Genomic DNA, 22,161 nt, shown 5'->3' on the forward strand with positions numbered 1-22,161 from the left:
AATAAGGTTATTATATATATATATAATAAGGTTATTATATTATAATAATAATGCTATTCTTGTCACACTTTTTAATTCTGTAATAAATATTGTGTATTTGCCATGTACTGGAGTTCCTGTGGGATTGTTTCCATTACCAACTCGTTTTGACTGGTTCTCATTTTGTATTCTTGTCCTCTTCTATGGTTGGTTATCAATGCTGTGTCTAACATTTTAATTTTTAAATTATGTAGGAATAATTTCAGACCTAAAATGATTTTATCTTTGCCCAGATAAAATTTTCATTCTCATCTTGCCAAGTGCCTGAGGATGTCGGCAATCTGGGATCACCTTAAACTAATTTTAGGATTTGGGATTTTTCTGGGCCATTCAGATGACTCAAGGCTGGGAAGAGTGTTCTTGAGAAGAATATTCATCTTCTAATTCACCCTTATTCCTAGTGTCCCATCCCAAAGCACAGATGTGATGGCTAATTTTGTTTGTCAACATAACTGAGCCCAGATATTTGGTCAAATATTATTCTGGGTGTTTCTGTGAGGGTGTTTTTGGATGAGATTGACATTTTAGATTGGCAGGCTGAATAAAGCAGATTGCCCTCCATAATGTGGGTGAACATCATCCAATAATAGCATCTATTTACCATTCAATAAAACAAGAGGCTGACCACTCCCAAGTAAGAAAGAATTCCTTCCTCTTGATAGCCTTTGAACTGCAACATTGGCTCTTTCTGGTTGTCAGGCAGTTCTGGCCTTCAGCCTTGAACAGGAATATCAACTGTGCAGATTTTTTGCTTGCTAGCCTCCATAATCATATAAGGCAATTCCTTTTTTTTTTTTTTTTTAAGATTTTACTTATTTATTTGACACACAGAGAGAGATCATAAGAGAGAGAGAGAGAGGGGGAAGCAGGCTCACCGCTGAGCAGAGAGCCCGATGCGGGGCTCAATTCCAGAACCCTGGGATCATGACCTAAGCCAAAGGCAGAGGCTTAACCCACTGAGCCACCCAGGCGCCCCAAGACAATTCCTTTTATTATGTGTTTTTATATCTGTGTATCTACTGATGTAACTGTAGATCTGTCTGTATCTGTCTATTTGCTATTGTTTTTGTTTTCCTGGGGATCCCTGACTACTACAACAGAGGTTTACCAGGACCCTTGTTTTTGGAGGACCCTGAACTCCATCTTTTGTCTCCATAGTATGATAGACTTTTAAGAAGTACTGTTCAGGTTCTTAGCCACCTCATCTGGAATCAACCATTAGTCTGTGGGGTAAAGCAGTCCTAAAATGCAAGTCTCGCGCTCTGATGTTCTCTTTTTTCTTGGATACTGACCTGCTATTTTCTATCTGACTAGCTCTCTCTTATCTCTTACCTCTCTTATCTTTGTATATTTTTTCCATCTTTCTAGTTATGGCTAGTGGGAGAGTTGTCTGTCACCCCAGTCCTCCATTCCCAGAATCATTTGGTAAGTAATTATTTTAAAAAATTGCTCTATTCGTCTATTTTATTTTGCTAAATTCTACTGCATTAATTATATATCTTTAACACATTAGCACACTGTTTATTTGGTTTGCAGTACATTTGTTGCAGGTTAAAGGGAATATTTAATTCTCATCTAGTATAGTGTATATCATTGCATACTGCTGGCAAATGTAATGACTATGGAGTTTGTTAAGTGTTAAATAATTAGGTGATGATACATGTAAGCATATAAAATGTTTATATTATGTGGAAATGTTTGGAGAATTTTTTTAAAAGATTTTATTTATTTATTTGAAAGACAGAGATCACAAGTAGGCAGAGAGGTGGGCAGAGAGAGAGGAAGGGAAGTAGGCTCCCCGCTGAGCAGAGAGCCCAATTTGGGGCTCGATCCCAGGACCCTGGGATCATGACCTGAGCTGAAGGCAGAGGCTTTAACCCACTGAGCCACCCAGGCACCCCTTGGAGAATTGTTTTATGGGTGTTTAAGAGGGTTTTAGTGATGTTTAGAGAAACTGGTTAGAATTTTTGGGCAGACACTGCATGCATTCTTATTTCTTATTTTTCAATAATCTAATATAAACTCCTTTGATCTTAGACTCATTTTCATAAATGGATTAACTTGAGATGACTATAGTTCTAATTGTAATATATAGTGTACTTTTGCTTTTATGTTCTTATATCTCAGATATATGTGTGGGCTTCTTCTTTTGTGACAGTCCCATATGAAACTGTTGACAAAAAGTTGAATAATTCTACACAATAATTCTACCTGGAGGGAACCTAATCAACACAAAGAATGTCTCTCTAGGAACAAATATAAAGTGATAGAAAAATGCAAGTCTGATGAATATTTTTATTAAAGCACTGAATGACATGGCTGGTTTGCTTATAAGCATAACCGTTCTTCTTTGGTTCCTGCCTCTGGGTCTGAACTTCAAATGGTGATGAACTCAAGCCTTGCCTCCTTCTGCACGCACTCCCTAAGTGACCTCTTGCAGGCTCTCAGTTTCAACCACTGTGCATAGGTTGACCCTCAGATGTCTCTCTTTGTTCCTGACCTCTGAGAGTTCTCACTGCCCACTGTGTTCCTTCATCTGGTATCTGTCAGCTCCCATATCTTTCATTCATTCATTCTTTCTTTCTTTTTAAAGATTTATTCATTTATTAGAGAGAGAGAGAGAGAGAGAGAAAGGAGACCACAAGCAGGGGGAGGGGCAGAGAGAAGAGAGACCACAAGCAAGAGGGGCACAGAGAGAGAGAGAGAGAGAGAATCTCCAGTAAACTCTCTGTTGAGCATGAATCCTCACAGGGCTTGATCTCATGACCCTGAGATCATGACCTGAGCCAAACCAAAAGTTGACTACTTAACTCACTGAGCCACCCAGGTGCCCCTTTTTGTTGAACTATTTGTAAAGTCACTGACATCGTGACTCTTCAGCCCTAAATACTTCAGTATGTATCCTGAAGAATGAGGGCCTTCACTGGGGGGCCTGGGTGGTTCAGTCAGTTAAGCATCTGCCTTCAGCTCAGGTCATGATCTCAGGGTCCTGAGGTTGAGTCGGGCTCCCTACTCAGCAGGGAGCCTGCCTCTCCCTCTTCTGCTCCCCTTGCTTGTGTGCTCTTTCTTTGTCAAATAAATAAATAAAATCTTTAAAGAATAAAAACCAAAAGAGTAAAGACCTTCATTTACATAATCATAACACAATGATCACATTCAGGACATTTAAGTTAATTCAGTATTACTATTTACTACCAAAATAATTAGCATAAGTTAATTATGAAACTTGATTATATAATACATAATTATAAGTTTGTTGTAGGTTCATATTCAAATTTCATCAATAACGTTCCTTCTATCAATTTCTTTTTTTTCTTTAAAGATTTAAAAATTGGGGTGCCTGGGTGGCTCAGTGGGTTAAAGCCTCTGCCTTCGGCTCAGGTCATGATCTCAGGGTCCTGGGATCGAGCCCCAAATTGGGCTCTCTGCTCAGCAGGGAGCCTGCTTCCCTCCCTCTCTCTCTGCCTGACTCTCTGCATACTTGTGATCTCTGTCAAATAAATAAATAAAATCTTTAAAGAAATACAGAAAAAAACCCCAATTAATATAATCAGTGATACAAAATTTAGCAGCCTTGAGAGCTAGCCCAAAACGTTTAGCAAAACCATTTAAATAGTCTTTGCTCCATTTATTCTGCAGAACCTGATTTTGGTCTTCATGGATACTAATTAATCTATTATTTTGTGAGGCTATAGAGTATATCCTTTTAGACCTTCAAGCCATTCTGAAATTACACGTCCTTAGGCAAAAACAGCATATGTGGCTAAAAGAAACTCATTTTCTTATAAATACTGGATCAGAAACCTTTTCTTGTTCCACCCAATGAAGAAGAATTTCTAGCTCTGTCGTTAACTGGAGTTGGGTAAGTCACTAAGCCCATCTACATCTGTTCCCCCCACAACTCCTCCAGCAAAGTGAGGAGCTGCTCTGAAATTCTCCACATGTGGGGAGACCACAGATAGACTATCCACCAGGCAATGATGGTGACGTCTTCAAACTTTATGGAATTCCCCTTGCACTTCTCCAGTAAGAGGCTTTTGCTCTCAGCTGCTAGGCTGTCAGGCCAGGCCAAGTCTCCTTTGGGAGATTAAGTGTTAAGTCCTACAGAATGCTGGAAGAAACTAGGCAAGTGTCTAAGTGTTGTGCATAATAGGCTCTGTGCCAGGTTATCTTGTTTAAACTTCACATTCCGAAGATGCAGATACCATTATTATTCCTCATTTAACAGTTGAGAAAACAGGAGGTGTGATCGGTTAATTTGCCCACAGTCCCACTGCTGAGAAAGTGGAACCCATATTTGTCTGACTTCAAAGTATACGAATTAGACTTATTTTATGTAATTACAGAGGTGAAGAGTAGATCAAAATGAGGGCAAGATACAGGGAGACATATTCTGGTTCCATTTTATTTTGAACCACAACTGTCAGTCAAAACTGCAATGGGCTGCCTTTTTTTCACTGGAAGGATTCAGGTCCAAGCTGGATTACCATTTTTTCAGGGATATAATGGGAGGGGATCTCCCAATTGGCTGAGAGTTGGACTAGACACTCTCTTGACTATCCCTTTGCACTCTAAAATTCCAGTATGTGTAATTCTATGTGTGATTTGGTGTCTCCCAGGAAATTCACACAAAGCAGTTAGAGACCCCACCACCAGAGGGCAGTGTCTTCACAGTTGATCTATTTGTACAGAAGGAACCAAGCGGTTCCCTCCGGAGCTGTTCAGAGAGGGCCGGGTGTAGAACCATCACAAGGGTGAAATGGGCCAGTGTGGAGAGAGAGTGGGGGAGTCACCAATGGAATGTTAATATCCCTTCCTTTACCAACTGAACAATGATTTCTGTCTGCCAGGGCGTCGGAGAGAGTCAGAGTACTTAAAGTCAAAGGGAAGACACTGTTTCCAGGGAGTTGGAATCTGAGGGCCGTGCAGTGGCAGGGAGCCCTCGTGGTGCTCTCTCCTCCAGTCCTGCACTCCAAAGACTAGGGAAGTGAGGGGAGAAACAGGGTCCGGGTGTTAAAGGTGACAATGGAAACCCTCTCACACTTGGGAAGGTTGAAGGACCCAGAAATATTCAGCCTTGGAGAAGAGAAATCTTGGAGAGACATGAGAACTGTCTCCCATTGAGGTCCTTCTGCAGGGTCCTAGGTATCAAAACCGGGGTTAAAAAGTAGATGCCGCTAGGGGGCATGTCTCAGCTTGATTTAAGGAAAAGTTAAATTTTGATTTAAGGAAAACTCCCCTGTGCCTGAACATTTTGGGAGATGCCAAGGTAGAGCATGTGGGAGCCTTATGGGTCTTGAGCCTGGATGGATCCTGTAACATCCATTCAGGGATTCTGTAGTTTTCTCAGCTTTATGAAACTTGGTTAACCATCTTCATATCTCTGACCCACCTTTTCAAAATTTGCAGTGAATCTCACCAAGACGACGTAGTTCTCATGGTTTCCAATAGAAGTAAGACTGTGAACTAGGTTATAGGGATAAAACAGAATTCTGACATATTGTAAAAATTGCCTTTGGATTTGGGAGGCCTTAGAAAAATAATATTTCTTCACTTACAAACAATCTCCAGTCCATTTTCCATGTTTATTTTATTTAAGCTGCATTGGGACAGGGCATTAAAATTGTCCACATGAGGAATTACTTCAACAAAACAGCCAGGGCACACAGACATTACATATTCTGTCTTTGACGTGAACATGTAGGATCTCAACTAAAACAGACCCACTGTTACTGTTATCCAAGTGCTTACACAGCTTAGGCCGTCTCAGAGAAGCCACATTAATTTTAGTTCCTCTAATGGCTGGGTATTTACACCCTCAAACCCTTTTCCCCCACAACTATCTTTATTCTGTAGCACTTGTCTCTTTCTGGCTTGCACTTTCTTTTGCATAGTAAACATTCTCAGGATATCCAGTTTTTCTGTTTTCGTGTTTTTCCACTTAATGGTCTGCTGTTGAGATCTGTGTCACCCTGGAAGAAAAAAAAAGAGAGGGTGAGAAAAACCTTGTAGACCAGAGCTGCGAGTTCTGACATCTTCGCTTCCTTCTTGCTAGAGAAACAATGTCCTCTGGATGCCTGGGCTGCTGCTGCACAGGCTTCCTTCCTCATAATGGACACCATTATTGGGTCATAGCTGGTCCATTCTGTATGAGTTTGTGAAGGTTTAGAGACACCTTTGGGCCTGGACTCCATACAGGTCATCGAGAGGGCTGGAGTACAGTCCCTTTGGATACAGTACTCACCACGGGCCTGCCTGTGGTGTCTCATGAGGGGCCCACAGGCTTGTTTTTCCATTGTGATATGTCTTCCCAAGAAAGAAAAGCTACTGCTCATCACATCCCACACATGGATTTAAAAACTTACCAAGATTTCCTTAGGGAAATTATGGAATACTTGTACCCCGTGAGGCCCTTCCCAGCCTCATGCATGCTTGTCTTGCTAGCTTTGTCTCCCACCACATCCAGCACTGTTCCCTCCTCCTGAGCTCCTCTGTCCTAGTCATGCTGCTCCCTTGTATGGATCTGACCTCTGCACTTTGGCATATGTTGGGTCTTATATCTGGAATTCCTTTCTTTCTTTCTCTATCTGGTGAGGGATTAATTTTATTTACTCTTTTAAATTTCCATTAAAAATGTGTTCATTCATTTTACTTAATATAAGAAACAAATGCTTTTGTAAAATACTTTGATCATGTATTTGGATGTCATGACTGTATCAGTTGCTGTAAAAATGTCTATAAAGTTCCTCTCCATTTCTGTACTTTTGTTATCTTGGCCAGGTAACAGACAGACCACTCATTGAGTGGCACTGCCTTAGACTTTTCTTAGACTTTTTTTTTTTTAAGATTTTTTACTTATTTATTTGACAGAGAGAGAAGGAACAGAAGCAGGGAGAATGGGAGAGGGAGAAACAGGTCTCCCGCCAAGCAGGGAGCCCAATGTGGGCCTTGATCCCAGGACCCTGAGCTTGGTCAGTATTTGTGGGACTGAATTTAAAGCCACTTTGGAAAATTAAACTCTTGTGGGGTCTTGGCTGAGTGTTGACTCATGTACTAATTTGCTTAAGACATCTCATGGCTACTGATGACATGTCTAGCCTTGTGACCAACAAGGGGAAATGGGATAAAAAAAAAAAAAGCCTCGTCACATTTGGGTGCTGTTGGCAGGACAGTGGCCTTGTGGTTTGGAGACAGAGCTGTTGGATCAAGACCAGCCCCCCAGGAATATACAGTCACCAAGCCAGGGCAGAGGATCTGTTTCCAAAGAGAGCTAATCCTGGAGGCTGAGACTTAGCAGGTGGAAGGACTGAAGTACCTCCTGAGTCTGGGTGGTACAGGAAGCCACCTGGGTAGCCCCCGCCAAGGTGAGAGTTCAACAGATGGGACCCCTTGCAGGGTTTTGCCCCAAGAGGAGATGGTAATACATTAATTGTATATTCATCCAAAGGCAAGCCTTTGGTTTCCTTAACTTCTTGACCTAACCATTATTTAATAGTTAGAGAATTAAGAAAAAGAGTATCTTCTATCTTTTGCTTCCTCCCTAAACAAATGGTAAGAAAAGGCTCGGTTTGAATTCTAAGGTCAGTGGGGTTATCACTTTGGACTAAAACCCAAACTGACCCAGTACTGAAAGAGAGCTGTGAGTGGGGAAACTTATCCTCACTGGGGGCTGATCTGTCCGGATGTTTGAGCACAGGGCCAGAAGAAAATTCCCATAATCCATGGAGGTTGGACCACTCTACTGAGACTTCAGCTCCATCCCCTCCCAACCTAAACCAAATCCTTGATCTTGAGTTGTTCTGTTTAATCCTAAACAGAGGGCAGCCTTATTCATCTCCATAGTAATCAAAATAAAAGACAGTTTGCCTTTCCATAGCACAGGGCTTGTATGACCATGAGCAAATCGCTAAACTTCTCTGAGCTCATTTTCCTCACCTGACAAATGGAGATGTTTATGTATCTCTTTACCATAGGATAAATAAGATAGTGAGAAACATTACCGTGCGCCTAGTTCTGGTAAAAGTAGGAGAAACTTCTGTTCCCTGGCTCTGTTTCTGTAAGGGGAGATTTCTGCTACAGCGTTGGTTCTAACACACCTGACCACACATCTGGTCACCATAGGGCTGGTTAAACCACAGATGCTGGGCCCATCTCCCAATAACGTCTGATTCAGTAAGTCTGGCATGAAGTGTAAGAATTTGCATTTCTAGTAACTTTCCAAGGAATGCTGATATTGCGGCTCATCAAAAAGACCACATTTTTATGGAACCACTGCTCTGGAATAATGTTCTTTGCCACTTTCCTCATCTTTCCCTTGCTCTACTCATGGGAAGGGGCGTGATTTATCCTGTGTTTGGAAGCAGGAACCAGGAAGGAAGGGATAACCCCCCCCATCTGGTCTCTCCTTTTGGATTTGCTTGTAGGTTTGATGAGTTCTGGTCATCCCTCCCCTCAGAGTAGGGGCTGCTCCTTATGGAGCACGGGTGTGGTGGTTCAGTTCTGCAGGTGCCTTAAATTCTGGGGTGAAATACAAGGATGACCAGGTTGGATACCCATTAAATTCTTAATCTAGAATTATAATAAGACTAGCATTTTGACTTTTATATGTTTGTTTCCTATTTTTTTTCTCAGTTGATTCTGAATGAAAGAAAATAAGAAAGGACTGTTTTACATTGTTCCCTATGGGACAGTGCTCAGAAATGGTAGCAGCAACTAATTATTATTATTATTATTATTATTATTATTATTATTATTATTATTGTAAGAAGTCTAAATTCAACCAGTATTGATGAAATCCTTAGGAATAATGATATTGTGGGGATGTGAAAGATGGGAAGTACACATTGGCTGTAAGCTTGCAAATGTCCTTATGGTTGTCTGGTGAAAACAAACATTAGCACCCGTCTGCCAGGCCTGATGTCAAGTGGCATCAGACATGGAAACTGCCTTCAAAGAGCTTCCATCCAGATGGGGAAGCATCATGACCTCTAGCCCCTGTGTTACAGGTGGACAGCACCATGCCCAAAGGCTTCGAGAATGCAGAGGGAGTGTTGCTACTGAAGGGATGGGAAAGTTTGGGAATTCCCACTGCATGAGATCAGGGCAGACAGGAAGCATCAAAGTCAGAAGGAGCAAAGTAGGGTCAGGGAAGGGAAATTTGGAGCATGGGCATTGCGAGTGGAGTCCATACCTACTGGCTGTGGGCTGGAAGGTGGAGACCCTCATTCCTCAGAAAGGGTTTTGGAGGAGCCTGTCTTGGACACCTGGATGATCTCCACAGACGTGATGCCTCTGCCAGCCACGCGATGTCTGGTGCGCAGCTTGTTCAGGGCGGTCTCTGCCATGCCGGCCCGCTCCTCCGCGTCATCCAGCTCGTGCACTGTCTTCCGGTAGCGAGCCAAGGTCTGGTTGGCCTGCTCCTCCTGGGACAAAGGCACGGTGGAAAATGGTGTAAACCTGGCTGCTTCTGCTGAAATGTGCATTGTTATCAGTTCTACACAGACGCCTGAGAGTCCAGCCTTCCAGTACTATTAGCTGATTCTTTTTTGTCCTTGACATCCTTATTTCTAAGTAAAATGTACTCTGTTGCTGCTTCTGTCATTTGTGGCTTTAGATGTCAGCGAGTGGTGCTCCACTATGAAAGATGCGGATTTAGCGCATTCCCTAGCCTCCAGCACTCACCTCCCATCCCGTCGTCTCCCCAAGAGAGTCAGAGTGCTGCTTTGGTTAGAACTATATTAACTGTCAGCCTGGTCTTTATCGAGCCTTTTGGGAAAGGCATTGGTTGTGTCGGTGGCTGATGGATTCAGTGCGGTAGCCCCAGAATTGGCAGTGAGCAAAAGCAGGGTCAAATATCTATGTTGGGGTGGGGGTGGAGGGGTGGTTGCTGCCAGTAGGTGGACCTGTGGTTTGGGGTTGAGACTCGAAGCCATCCTTTGCTAACCATTTAACTTAGATTTTAACATTTACTAACATAACATAAATATCCCACTCTGGGCTGTTTCCTCACCTGTGAAATAGATTAAGAGTATCAGTCTTCCCGCCTTGTATTGGGAGGATCAAATAAGGAAAGGGTCTTGTATGTAACAATAGGAGCAGGAAAGAGAAGTTATCCTGGCAGAGACCACAAGGGGCAGTAGAAGCAGGACAAAGGCAGCCAAGACCTCCCAGTTTTAGAGCACAGCTTGCAGTGGGTACATCAGTTAGCACCGGAGTTCTTAGGGTATCTTTTCATTTTCTACATGTTCTTATCTCCAGTGTGTGGTGTCAGTCTGCTTCCAACAGGATAGCGAGAATGAAGTGCCATGGACATAAAGCTCTCAAGGGTCATCTTTTGGCCAGTAGCAGATTCCTTCCCTGTGGTTAATTCTAACCAAGTCTTGAGACCTGGGCTGGGAAGGGACGGCGTATGAAGGACGCACAGTGGGCACCTACCGCTTCTTCGATCTGCCGCTTGTAGACCTTCAGTTTGTTCTGGAGCTTCTCCACCAGCTCCTGCATGCGCTGGTTGGTCTTGTGGTCCTCCTCCGTCTGGAAGACGAGCTCTTTGAGGCGGCGCTCATTCTTCCGCAGCGTCTTGACCGTCTCCACGTGCTGTTTCTGCTCACCGTCCAGCTCTGTCTCTAGTTCCTTGATCTGGGGGAGAAGAGAGGAACATGGCTGAGGGAATGCAGGTTTTTGAACTTGGGAGCTCGGTGGCCTTGGGCGGGGATGTCATGGCTGCCATGTCCACTTCCTCCTCGGAGAAGAGCAGGCAAGCCCTGGCCAGGAGGGTCAGGTGGTTTTTGCCTTTCACACACCTGCTGTGGTTGTCAGATGGGTCCCTTTCCCTGAGCCTCAAGTTTCCTCCTCTGGGAAGTCGGGGAGGCCGAGGCTGGACAAGGTGACCGACCTCCTGGCCCCTCTAGCTCTGACACCCCACAGGTGAAGACTAAGGCTTGTTTTAAGAAAGTAATAAGGGGGGAACAATGTTGGAAATAGACTGGGTGGGTGAAGCACATTCTGGGGGAAAGGCTTCAGGGGGAGGAGGAGGAAAGGAGACCTTTGTATAAATAAATTACAGCTCTTGTCTCAACTTCTTTTCCCTTCCCAGCATCTGGGTAACCCAATTCCTCATCAAGCTCTGGGCATGGTGGTTTTGGGAAAAGGCCCCTGCCCAGCCACAGCTCCCCTTTCTCCCTTCTGGCTCAGCTCAGGGGTGCTCTCACCCTGGCTTCCAGTTTCATGATCGTGCGCTTCCCTCCTTTCAGGGCCAGCTGCTCAGCCTCCTCCATCTTGGCCTGCAAGTCTTTGATGGTGATCTCGTAGTTCTTCTTGATTTTCTCCAGGTGCATGCAGTGGTCCTGCTCTTGCCGGAGTTCTTCTGCCATGCGGGCGGCCTGTGGGACAGGAGAAGAGTGGGAGCTGGAACTGGGTTCCTGTGCAGTCTCAGTGCCTCTGAGAGATGAGGGACCCCGTCCACTGGTCTCTGGAAGACCGAGTGGTGGACAAGGAGACCCTTGTTGATGTGCTTCTGGGTTTTGGTAGAGGGGGTACCCCATGCTCCCGGGTCCCTCTGAGTGAAAGGGGAAGAGGTAGGCGCATGCACTCGCAACCAGGCCTCCCAGTCCATAGACTCCACCAGCCTGGGGCTCTGCAGCCCCTCCTTGCTGTCTCTTCCATGAGGCACAGAGCACAGAGGGTGGGAAGAGCACAGATCTGGAGGAGGAAGATGAAGGTCCACATCTGGCCCCTGTGTGGCCTTCAACAAGTCATTTTACCCTCTCATCCTTGCGTTCATTCATTCCACAAGTATTCATAGAAAATCTGCATACTGGGTATGGGTGTGTGCTTTCCGGACATAGCACCAAATAAGACCAGCAATATCCTGTGCTCCTGGCATTTCGAAAAAGTGCAGGGAACCAGGCAATGAGGTCTGTATTCCCCCATCTTTAAAGTGGGGTACATGGTTTCTGCCTTTCAAAGTTGTGTGAGTCCCCAAAGGGACACTGGGGCAAAACCACTGGCAGCACGTCCTGCTGAATCTGCCCCTGAGCCCCCTGACACGAGACCCATCTTCCTTTCACTAACACTCTCCTCAAGGCTGGTCTAACAGTCCTCCTTGCCAGAGGCCTGCCCAGAAAACCCCACTTTCAATATCTCCTTTGACCCAAGCCCTAGGCCTCAACTGCTGATCTCTCACATGGTCATGTGTAACTTGTAATTATTCCTTACTTTCATGTGTTTGGGCTTTCAGAAAAGCCTGTAGACTCCTCAGAGCAAGGACCACAGTCCTACTGGCAGGGCCCTATGCATAGTGACCCTTGAGGGGTGGGGGTGGCCTTCCCTGCCGAGGGTGGCCTGGGGTGCCCAGGCCTTTTCCACCAGCACCAGGCAGTGTGCGCACTTACATCAGTCATGGCTTTCTTGGCCCTCTCGTCAGCCGAGCGGAACTCACTGATGAGCTCCTCATGCTCATTGGAGATGCGCTGGACGTCTGACTCCAACTTGCGCTTCACCACCAGGAGGCTTTGGTTCTGGAGGGGAAAATGAAGACATTGTTGTGAGTCAGAAGTCTACGCAGCCCTTCCCATGTCCAGGAAAGAAAAACAGCCCTCTCCCAGACACAGTTGCCAGCCCCCGCAACAGGAAATGGCCCTGGGCTTTCTGCTTGGGGTAGGATCTCTCCCTGCATTTTTCTCTGGGTTTTAGAGGAGAACTTATGTCACAAGGAGACCAAGAATAATGTCAGTTAGGCCTGGGGTAGGTGGCAGCTCTAGAACAATCCTAAACTCAGAGCTGGGAAAACCCAGGTTCAAGCCCCAGTACTTCCACCTACGTGGATAAATTCTTTACCTCTAGGCTTTGGTCTTATCTCTAAAATAGGGTTATAATTCCTATATGTCCCATGCACATTTTTTTCTTTTGGTGAATTCACATGAGATGCTTAGTAAGAATTAAGCTGTGCTGCTAAAGGTTTGCACTATCAGCCATACTGGTGTCACCACCAGCAGGAGATAGGGGTCCCCACTGTTGACCATGGTTCATGGTTTTTCATCTGAAAAGTGAATGTCAGACTTTGGAATATGCTAGATCCCTTCCAGTTCTGAAGTTCTGTCCTCAGCTACACTAGAGATAATGGTGATCCTTGAAACTGGCTAAGTCATCAGAATCTCCTGAGGAGTTTGAATTTCAAAGTTTAGCTTTCTGAGGTCCCACCAGAGACCCACTGGATCAGAATCTCCAAGGGAGAGTCTAGGAGTCTTGGAAAGCTCTGGGCAGCAGTGTGCCTCCACACGCTGGAAATGGTTAAGATGTACATTTTACGTTAGGGGCTTCCTGCCATAACAAGTCAAGTCTCTGCAGGTGAGTTCTGAGGATTTCCCAAGTGGGGACACTACCTGCCTTTGTTCTGAAGGGAGCCCACAGGATCTGGGTACCATCCTGGCTTGTCCCAGTGCCCCAAGTGTGGGTCTGCCTAGCACCCCCTAGGAAGCCAGCATCCTACCTGGATGTTGACCTCGTTGTGCCGCTCGGTGATCTCTACCACCTCCTGCTCCAGCAGCTTGCGGGAGCGCTCGCTGCCCTCCAGGCCAGAGCGCACTTCCTCCAGTTCGGTCTGCAGCAGGCTCAGGCGCCGCTCCTGCAGGTTGTACTGCTCCCGCAGCTCCTCGTGCTGCCGAGCATCCTCGTCCATCTGCATCTGCAGGTCCTGGGGGGGCAAGACGACCTGGCCTGAGCCCACCTGTTGGGCCCCGGCACCGTCTGGGGCTGGCCAGGCCTTAGGGTGCCCGGATCTTTATGGACCAGGCTCAGCAGGGAGCCGGGGTGGTGGGGCGCAGGGCGGGGAGGTGGCGGCCACAGAGGAAGAGAGTGCAAGGTGTAGACCTGCCCTTGGGGAGTTTACCGTCTGGTTGAGGCCTAGCTGGCCAGGGCCCAGGCGTCCAGAGGATTTGTCCAGTGGGCGGTTAGCATGAGGCCAAGGCTTTTCTGATTATAGAGCCACCTGGTGTTTCCAGCAAGGCCTTCTCACGGCCTTTCTTCCGTAGCCTTGACCATTACAGCCCTGCTGGCTAATCCACATCTCCCTTCTCCTGGTCCTACTATTTCTCTAGAGTGACTATCATCTTTTTGAATACTAGTTTTATTTATTTGTTATTTATTGCCTATCTGCAGGGATGTCTGTTTGTTGTGTCCATTCTTGTATTTCCTAGACCTAATACAGTGCCTAGACCAGGCAGGTCTCTAATAACCATGTGTTGAATGCATAGATCCAGCTACAGAGGCTTGAAAGACAAGCCTGATGATGGAGAGGGTTAAAGGAAGACTTCAACTCTATTTATATTTATTACTTAAAGAGAGTGGTGGATAATAGTGTATTATGTTCTTCATTTTTCTGTGCCTGAATTCACTTTTAATAAGTAAAAAATGACTTTAAAAACCAGGACAGACCCGACTTTCTCTTTTCCTGTTTTCTTCCCTCTTTTCAGTGGTCCAGGATGTGGGCTTTGGTGGCTGGGGCCTCTCATGTGTGCAGTCCCCAGGTCTCCTGCTCCCTGGACTGTCAGCCTCCCTGGACTGTCAGCCTCCCCGCATTGTCACTTTCATGCCTCTCTCCCAGCTGTAGACATGCACAGTCAGCTTCCTGGAAGCCTGCAGGCTTGGGAATGGCTAACTTTGTGATTACTTCTTCCTCCTCCCAGATTGCTACCTTGATTTGCTGTTGCAGTCTCTTCAGTGTCTTTACAAGTTCGCTGTTGTTCTTGTTGGCATGGTCTAGCTGGATTTCCATCTCATTCAGGTCCGTCTCCATCTTCTTCTTAAGCCGAAGCGCCTCTGCCCGGCCCTTGGCCTCTGCCTCCAGGCTGGCCTGCAATGACTCAATTGCGCGCTGGTGGTTCTTCCTGCAAGTCCAAACAGAGAAGGCGTTGGCATGCTGGGCCCACTGGTCAGGGTGTGCTAACCCTTGCTAAAGAGGTCTGAGAGCTTCAACATGGATATGGCCACCATATTTGAAATTAGACCGTATGTCCCCTTAAACATGTAAGTGGGGGAGCATTGTGGTTTGGGAAACAAAGGTTAATGTTTACCACCTATCTTTTGGGATCTCAAATCATTTAACACAAGAAACAGCCTTGCAAGGAAACAGAAGCTCCACGATGACGAAAAACATGCAAGAGATTTAGCACATCATGGAGTCAGGATTGAAACCCCAATGCTAGCCTGTTTTTTAAATTACAATATGTGAGCCTTGGCCATATGAGTCAGTTTTAGGTCTCTCTTTAAAACAGCAGTCATTGCTTGATTGTGTTTACTATATTTAATTTTACTGTAATCAATGTAATGAACATTTTCACAAAGCCCTCATATAAGCTGTATTAATCTCCTTCCACAGAAGGGGACCAGAGGAGGTAATTCAGATGTCCAAAAAATAGTTGTTTCATTGAGGGAAACAAATGGGTAGCATGTAAAGATCCTGTCACCTGCCCCACACTGTGTTCACCTATGCTCCACCGTGAACACCTTCCACGTGCTTGCACATTACTGGATTTGCAGCACTTTGAGATGTATTCAATTTCTAGACAGGGGAGGAGGTATAACATTCTCAGAAGGGAATAAAATTTTGATTCACTTTGACTTAAAAAGTAAATTCAAGAAAAACTATATAAAACAGGTTGAAAAAAAATTAAAGAAGATCTAAATAAATGGAAGGACATTCATGTTCGTGGATCAGAAGACTTCATATTGTCTAGGTGGGATTCACTGCGATCCCTACCAGAATCCCAGCTAACTTCTTTGCAGAAGTTGCCAGGCTGATCCTAAAATTTATATAGAAATGTAAGGGACCCAGAATAACCAAAGAAATCTTGGAAAAGAAGAACAAAGTAGAGGACAAGGTAGAGGACCAATTTCAAAGCTTACTACCAGGCTGCAGTAATCACAACATTGTGGGGGTGCCTGGGTGGCAATGTTGGGCATTGTACTCTTGGTTTCATCTCAGGTCATGGTCTCAGGGCTGTGAGATTGAGCCCTTTGTTGGACTCTGTGCTTGGCGTGGAATTTGCTTGAGAGTCCCTCTCCCTCGGCCCCTCCTGCTTGTGCTCTCTCTCTCTTTCTCTCAAATAAATAAATCTTTAAAAAAAAAAAAAAGACTTTGTGGTCCTGGCATAAGGACAGACCTATAGATCAATGGAGTAGAATTGGGAATCCAGAAATAAACCCTAGTCAATTCATTTTCAACAAGTTGCTAAGACCATTCAATAGGGAGAGAACAGTCTTTTCAGAAAGTGATTCTGAGACGACTGGATATCCACATGCAAAAGAATGAAGTTGGACCCCGTACTTCACACCTTCTATGAAACTTAACTCAAGATGGAGCAAAGACCTAAATGTAAGAGCTGAAACTATAAAACTCTTAACTAATCTGGGAAACATAGACAGAAATTTTTGTGACTAGATTAGGCAATGGGTTTTTAGATATGATACCTAAAATACAAAGCTACCAAAGAAAAGAAAAACAGATACATTGAACTTCATCAGAATTATAAACATTTGTGCTTCAGAGGATATCGTTAAGAAAGTGACAAGGAGGGGCGCCTGGATGGCTCAGTCAGTTAAGTGTCCAAGTCTTGATTTTGGCTCAGGTCATGATCTCAGGATCCTGGGATGGAGTCCTACACTAGGCTCCCTGTTCATCAGGGAGTCTGCTTGAGATTCTCTCCCTCTCCCTCTCCCCCAGCTCATGCACATACACATACTCTCTCTCTCTCTCTCTCTCTCTGGAAAAAATAAATCTTTAAATAAAATTAAGAAAGTTAAAAGGCAACCCACAGAATGGGAGAAAATACAAATTATATATCTGATAAAGGAAGGGTCTAGTATTCAGAATATATAGAGAACACTTATAACTCAACAATAAAAAGACAACCTGGTTTTTTTAAAATGGGCCAAGGACTAGAACAGACATTTCTCCAAACAGGATATAGAAGCGACCGATAAGCACATGAAAGATGCTCAGCATCGTTAGCTATAACGGAAACACGATTCCAAACCATGGTCAGATACTACCTCACATCCCCTGGAATGACTGTGATAAAGAAGATAATGATAAATGTTGAAGAAGATCTGGAGAAACTGCAGTCCTTAACACTGGGAATGTAAAATGATGTACCAGCTTTGGAAAATAACCTGACAGTTCTGCAAAAAGTTAAAACATAAGAGCTAGTGTACCAGACCAGAAAGAAGTATACTTCAAAGAGAAATGTAAACCTAGATCCACACAAAAAACTTGTATATGAATGTTCATGGTGGCATTATCCATAGTAGCCAAAAGGTGAAAACAGCACAAATGTCCATCAGCTGATGAATAAATAAAATGTGACCAGCCCAAATGATGGAATATTATTCAGGAATAAAAAGGAAAGAGGGTGCCTGGGTGGCTCAGTGGGTTAAAGTCTCTGCCTTCGGCTCAGGTCGTAATCTCAGGGTCCTGGGATGGAGTCCTGTATCGGGCTCTCTGCTCGGCGGGGAGTCTGCTTCCCTCCCCACCGCCGCCTGCCTCTCTGCCTACTTGTGATCTCTGTCTGTGAAATAAAAAAATTTTTTTTAATTAAAAAAAATAAAAAGGAATGAAATACTTCCTGACACATGCCCCAACATGGATGAAGTTGAAACATTCTGTTGAAAAAAGCCAGTCAAAAAGAACCACATACTGTATGATTCCACTTGTATGGAATGTCCAGAATAGGCAAGTCCAAAGAAAGTCGTTGGCTAGATTAGTTGTTGCTTCAGGATGGAAGTGGGGGTGGTAGGGAGGTATGGGGGCATGACTGCTAAGGGATATGAGTTTATCTCGGGTTTATCTAAACTTGTAGTGATGATTGCACAACTTAAAACCATTCAATTTGGGACACCTGGGTGGTCCAGTGGGTTAAGCCTCTGCCTTTGGCTCAGATCATGATTTCGGGGTCCTGGGATCAAGCCCCACGTTGGGCTCTCTTCTCAGCGGGGAGCATGCTTCCCCCACCTCTCTGACTGCCTCTCTGCCTACTTGTGATCTCTCTCTCTCTATCAGATAAATAAATAACATCTTTAAAAAAAAACTCCATTCAATTTTTCCCTTGCCATGGGCACACTGTATGTAAATTATATCTCAAATGTGTTGTAAACTCACTCTCTCTCACACATGCATGTGCACGCACACATGCACACACCACATAGTGGCATAGCTAGGTATTCAGGGTGGGGGTCACATTTAGCCTGATGGCTGCAGAATCACGGGGCCTCTCTCCCCAGTGGCTCCCCACGTCCTGCAGGAGTGATTATGGGGGATGTTGTAAACTCAGGAAGCCACAGTGCGGAGAGATTTGAGACAGGCAGTTCCGGCACGGTGCCAATGCGGACAGTTGCAAGTGTGTTGTTCTTTTCAAAATCACAACAAATCATATTTCTGTAAACCAGAACCTAGTGCTGAGTCTAAAAATTTCTTAGAATTTCAAGCAGCAACAGAGGACACCGGATTGAAAAGGAATTTCCAAATCCAGCACTCCTTGGCACCCCAAGAGATCAATTTTTTTCCATGATGTGGTGGATATTCTCTAAGGGTTCATGAATGTTAACAGTAACATAGCTGTGTGGCTTCACAGGTTACAATGTATTTCATATCTACCATCTCATTTAATCTTCCCCACACCCCAGAGCTGGGATGAGGAAGCCATCATCATTCACATCTGTTAGATGGGACAGTTGTACTTATCTCACAGCGGTTTTTTCCTAATTTTTTTATTGTTGGAAAATGCTCATTACATGAAATTTCCTATGTTAACCATTTTTAGGTGCACTGTCCAGTGGTATTAAATATATAATGCCATGCCACCACTGCCAACATCCATCTCCAGAACTCGTTCCATCTTATAAACCTGAAATCATGTCTCTGTTAAACACTAACTCCCCATCCTTCTTTTCCCCAGCAACTACTGTTCCACTTTCTCTTTTTTTATTAAAAGATTTCATTTATTTATTTGACAGAGATCGCAAGTAGGCAGAGAGGCAGGCAGGGGGGGTGGGGAAGCCTGCACCCTGCTGAACAGAGAGCCTGATGCAGGGCTTGATCCCAGGACCCTGAGATCATGACCTGAGCTGAAGGCAGAGGCTTTAACCCACTGAGCCACCCAGGTGCCCCTTGCTTTCTGTTTCTGTGACCATGACTACTCTAAGTCCTTCCTGTAAGTGGAATCATACAGTATCTGTCTTTCGTGACTGTTTTTTTCACTTAGTATAATGTCCTCAAGGTTCATCTATATTATAGCAGGTGTCAGAATTTCCTCCCTTTTTAAGGCTGAATAAAATTCCATTGTAGGGGGGCATCTGGGTGGCTCAGTCAGTTGGGCTTCCAACTCTTGATTTAGGGTCAGGTCATGATCTCGGGGTTTTGAGATCGAGAACTGTGTTGAACCCTGCATTGGGCTCCATGCTCAGCAAAGAGTCTTGTTTCTCTCCCTCTCCTGCCCCTCCCCTCACTCATGCGTGTGCATGTGCTCTCTCTCTCTCAAATCTTTAGAAAATTCCATTGTATGCACAGAACTCATCTTTTTAATCCATTCATTTGTCAGTGGACATTTGGGTTGCTTTCATGCTGTAGCCCTTCTGAATAATGCTATGAACACAGGTGTAGAAATCTCTTTCCAAGACCCTGCTTTCAATTCTTTGGGTAGATACCCAGAAGTAGAATTGCTGGATCATATGTTAATCTTACTTTAAATTTCATGAGGAGCCTCTATACTGGTTTTCACAGCAGGTGTACCATTTTACATTCCCGCCAGAGGTGCACAAGAGTTCCAGTTTCTCCACATCCTTGCCAGCGCTTGTCATCTTCTGTGTTTTGGATTGTAGCCTTCCTAATGTGTATGAGGTGGTATCTCATTGTAATTTTGATTAGCATTTCCGTAAGGATGAGTAATAGTGAGCATCTTTCCATGTGCTTATTGGCCATTTGTGTATCTCTTTGGAGGAATGTCTAGTCAAGTCCTTTGTCCATTTTTGAGTTATTATGGGTTATTATCTCATGGGGTTTTGTGATCACTTAAGTACTATATTTCAAAGTATCCACCTAAGTTGCCCAAGGTCACGTGACTAGTGGGTGGCAGAGGCCCAGGTTTCTGGACTCTACTCCATCATGCTACCTCAAGTCAGCCTCCCATTGCCTTAGCCCCATACCTCGTAGCTTCAAATTCCTCTTCTTTCTCATGGATTCTCCGGTCGATGTCAGCTTTCACCTGAGCCAGTTCCAGCTGAATTCGAATCACCTTGCTCTCTTCAACCTGCCGGGAGTATAAACATCAGACTTTCTGGCTAAGTAGGTGTGCGGTCACTGGCCAGGGGTCCAGCCTCCCAGGTGACGACCGTGTGGTTACCTCCAGGGAAGACTCAGCTTCCTCCAAGGCCACCTGGAGTTCTTCCTTCTCAATCTCCAATTTTTTCTTCAGCTTCTGCAGTTCATGCACACTCCGTCCTCCCTCACCCAGCTGATCAATCAGTTCCTTTATCTCCTCTGAGGAAGGAATATTCTCATTAATAAGACACATGAGGACCACCAGCTTCCCGGGGTCATCGCATGTGGCATGGACAATGCAACATCAGGGCAGAAGCAGGCACTCCTAGCCTCACTGTATCTAAAGAGAAACAACATACTCTCAAGTCATAGACTCATGGAGTATCAGAGCTTGGACGTTGGAGAACAATGGGTTCAAGCTCCTCATTTTATAGTTGAGAGACTGAAGCCCAGAGAAGAGTGAACAACCACAGAGCAGCTTTGGGGCCAGTGGCCAGGACTCCCCGGGACTTCTTTTCTCAGAGAGCCCCTTCTCCCCTCTGCTTCCCCGCCACCAGGTTTGAAAACTAACCTCACAAAAAAAGGCAGGAGGATTAGAGCCTTTCAGATCTCCTTCCTCATTTGGGAGACCTCTCTTGCCCACCCAGAGGAACCCATAGGGATCTACAGTCCTTGGAGCGGTCACAAATCTCAGCCCACAACCAGAGGTGTCCAGAAAAAAGTAAGTGTCCTGATTAATCTGTGACCCAGCTCCATTTCTACATCAAGCCCCTCTGAGTTCAGAGAAATCTCATTTAATCCAGGGTCTCCCCACCTGGGTTTCTAAGTTTCAGATGGGGTTTAGAGAGCACAGGGGGCATCATCCAAGTCTCAGGTGTTGGTGTCCACCAATGCGGGCATCATAGACACCCTGTAGCCCACATGGCTTCCCATCACCTGTCACCTGAACATAGGCGGTTTCCGGAACATTCCCCACTGGACTGCTCTGGGACAACCAGCAACGCTGTGATGCTGCTTCACCCCCTCTCAGCCCAGGCAGGCTGCTTGGCCACTCTCCTCTGTGGCTCCCACAGGCTGAGGCTACTTTATAAGTTTTTGTTCTCACCTGTGCTTCACCTGCCAGATGAGGTGCATATTCCTCTTAACCCCTAGGTTACCAGGGAGTTTTATTGTCTGCACCAGGAGCTGGTGCGAGGGTGTGTGTGGGTGGGGAACGGAGTAGAAGTGGAGGCAGGGCCCTGGGCCATCGGCAGGGCCCCTCAGCAGTGCCCCTCAGCAGTGCCTCATCATCACCTCCATCCTATTTTCTGCCATCTCCTGGTCCAGGCAATCTTGGTCGGGTGTTCTGGTTGTTCTTCCCCAGTCTTAACTCATGTATTTACGTTCAAGTCCTCTAGTACTTAGACTTTTGAGGTTACAAATGCAGAGCCTTCATATCTCAAATGCTGGGCTCTCACGATTCTCCCCTGTAAGCTGACAGCTCCCCAGGGAGGGACTTCTAGGACCTTGGGCAGATTTGGGGGACAATCAGGGACCATTTGCTTTTACTCTCCATCAGGCACCTAACCTGAATTGAGGAAACCCTGTATTGACTGAGATTTCATTTGCTGCTCAGCAGAACAGGGATCCCAAAACAGTTCTTGAAAATAAAAATACTGACATCTCTCACACAACTGATTTTGGGATTAGAAACGTGCACCTGCCATAAAAGCAAATAAAGCAGTCAGATCTCTGAATGGCGAAATGACCCTCAACAGATAGCATTCTTCCAAGAGTATCCAACAGAATGAAGTTCCGGCCTGAAGACTCCGATA

General features: G+C 45.2%; 1 protein-coding gene and 1 long non-coding RNA gene across 2 annotated transcripts in view; one reads left to right on the plus strand and one right to left on the minus strand.

Annotated features, from left to right (window-relative positions):
- The window catches only part of LOC125090258 (uncharacterized), a 26,065-nt gene extending 5,672 nt beyond the window's left edge, over positions 1 to 20,393 (plus strand). Inside the window, exons 2-3 of the long non-coding RNA XR_007124257.1 lie at positions 1,408 to 1,464; positions 19,811 to 20,393. This is a non-coding gene — a long non-coding RNA (uncharacterized LOC125090258). The remainder of the gene's footprint in view (positions 1 to 1,407; positions 1,465 to 19,810) is intronic.
- Positions 5,611 to 22,161, minus strand: part of LOC125090248 (myosin-16) — a 60,417-nt gene continuing 43,866 nt past the window's right edge. Inside the window, exons 35-43 of the mRNA XM_047712799.1 lie at positions 20,430 to 20,566; positions 20,233 to 20,336; positions 14,729 to 14,921; positions 13,526 to 13,729; positions 12,429 to 12,554; positions 11,247 to 11,417; positions 10,474 to 10,674; positions 9,230 to 9,461; positions 5,611 to 6,011 (exon numbers count right to left, since the gene is read on the minus strand). Coding sequence (XP_047568755.1) covers positions 9,261 to 9,461; positions 10,474 to 10,674; positions 11,247 to 11,417; positions 12,429 to 12,554; positions 13,526 to 13,729; positions 14,729 to 14,921; positions 20,233 to 20,336; positions 20,430 to 20,566 — 1,337 coding nt within the window. The 3' untranslated portion in view covers positions 5,611 to 6,011; positions 9,230 to 9,260. The remainder of the gene's footprint in view (positions 6,012 to 9,229; positions 9,462 to 10,473; positions 10,675 to 11,246; positions 11,418 to 12,428; positions 12,555 to 13,525; positions 13,730 to 14,728; positions 14,922 to 20,232; positions 20,337 to 20,429; positions 20,567 to 22,161) is intronic.

This window comes from Lutra lutra, chromosome 18, assembly GCF_902655055.1.
Source record: "Lutra lutra chromosome 18, mLutLut1.2, whole genome shotgun sequence".
In the NCBI taxonomy this organism is placed as follows: domain Eukaryota; kingdom Metazoa; phylum Chordata; class Mammalia; order Carnivora; family Mustelidae; genus Lutra; species Lutra lutra.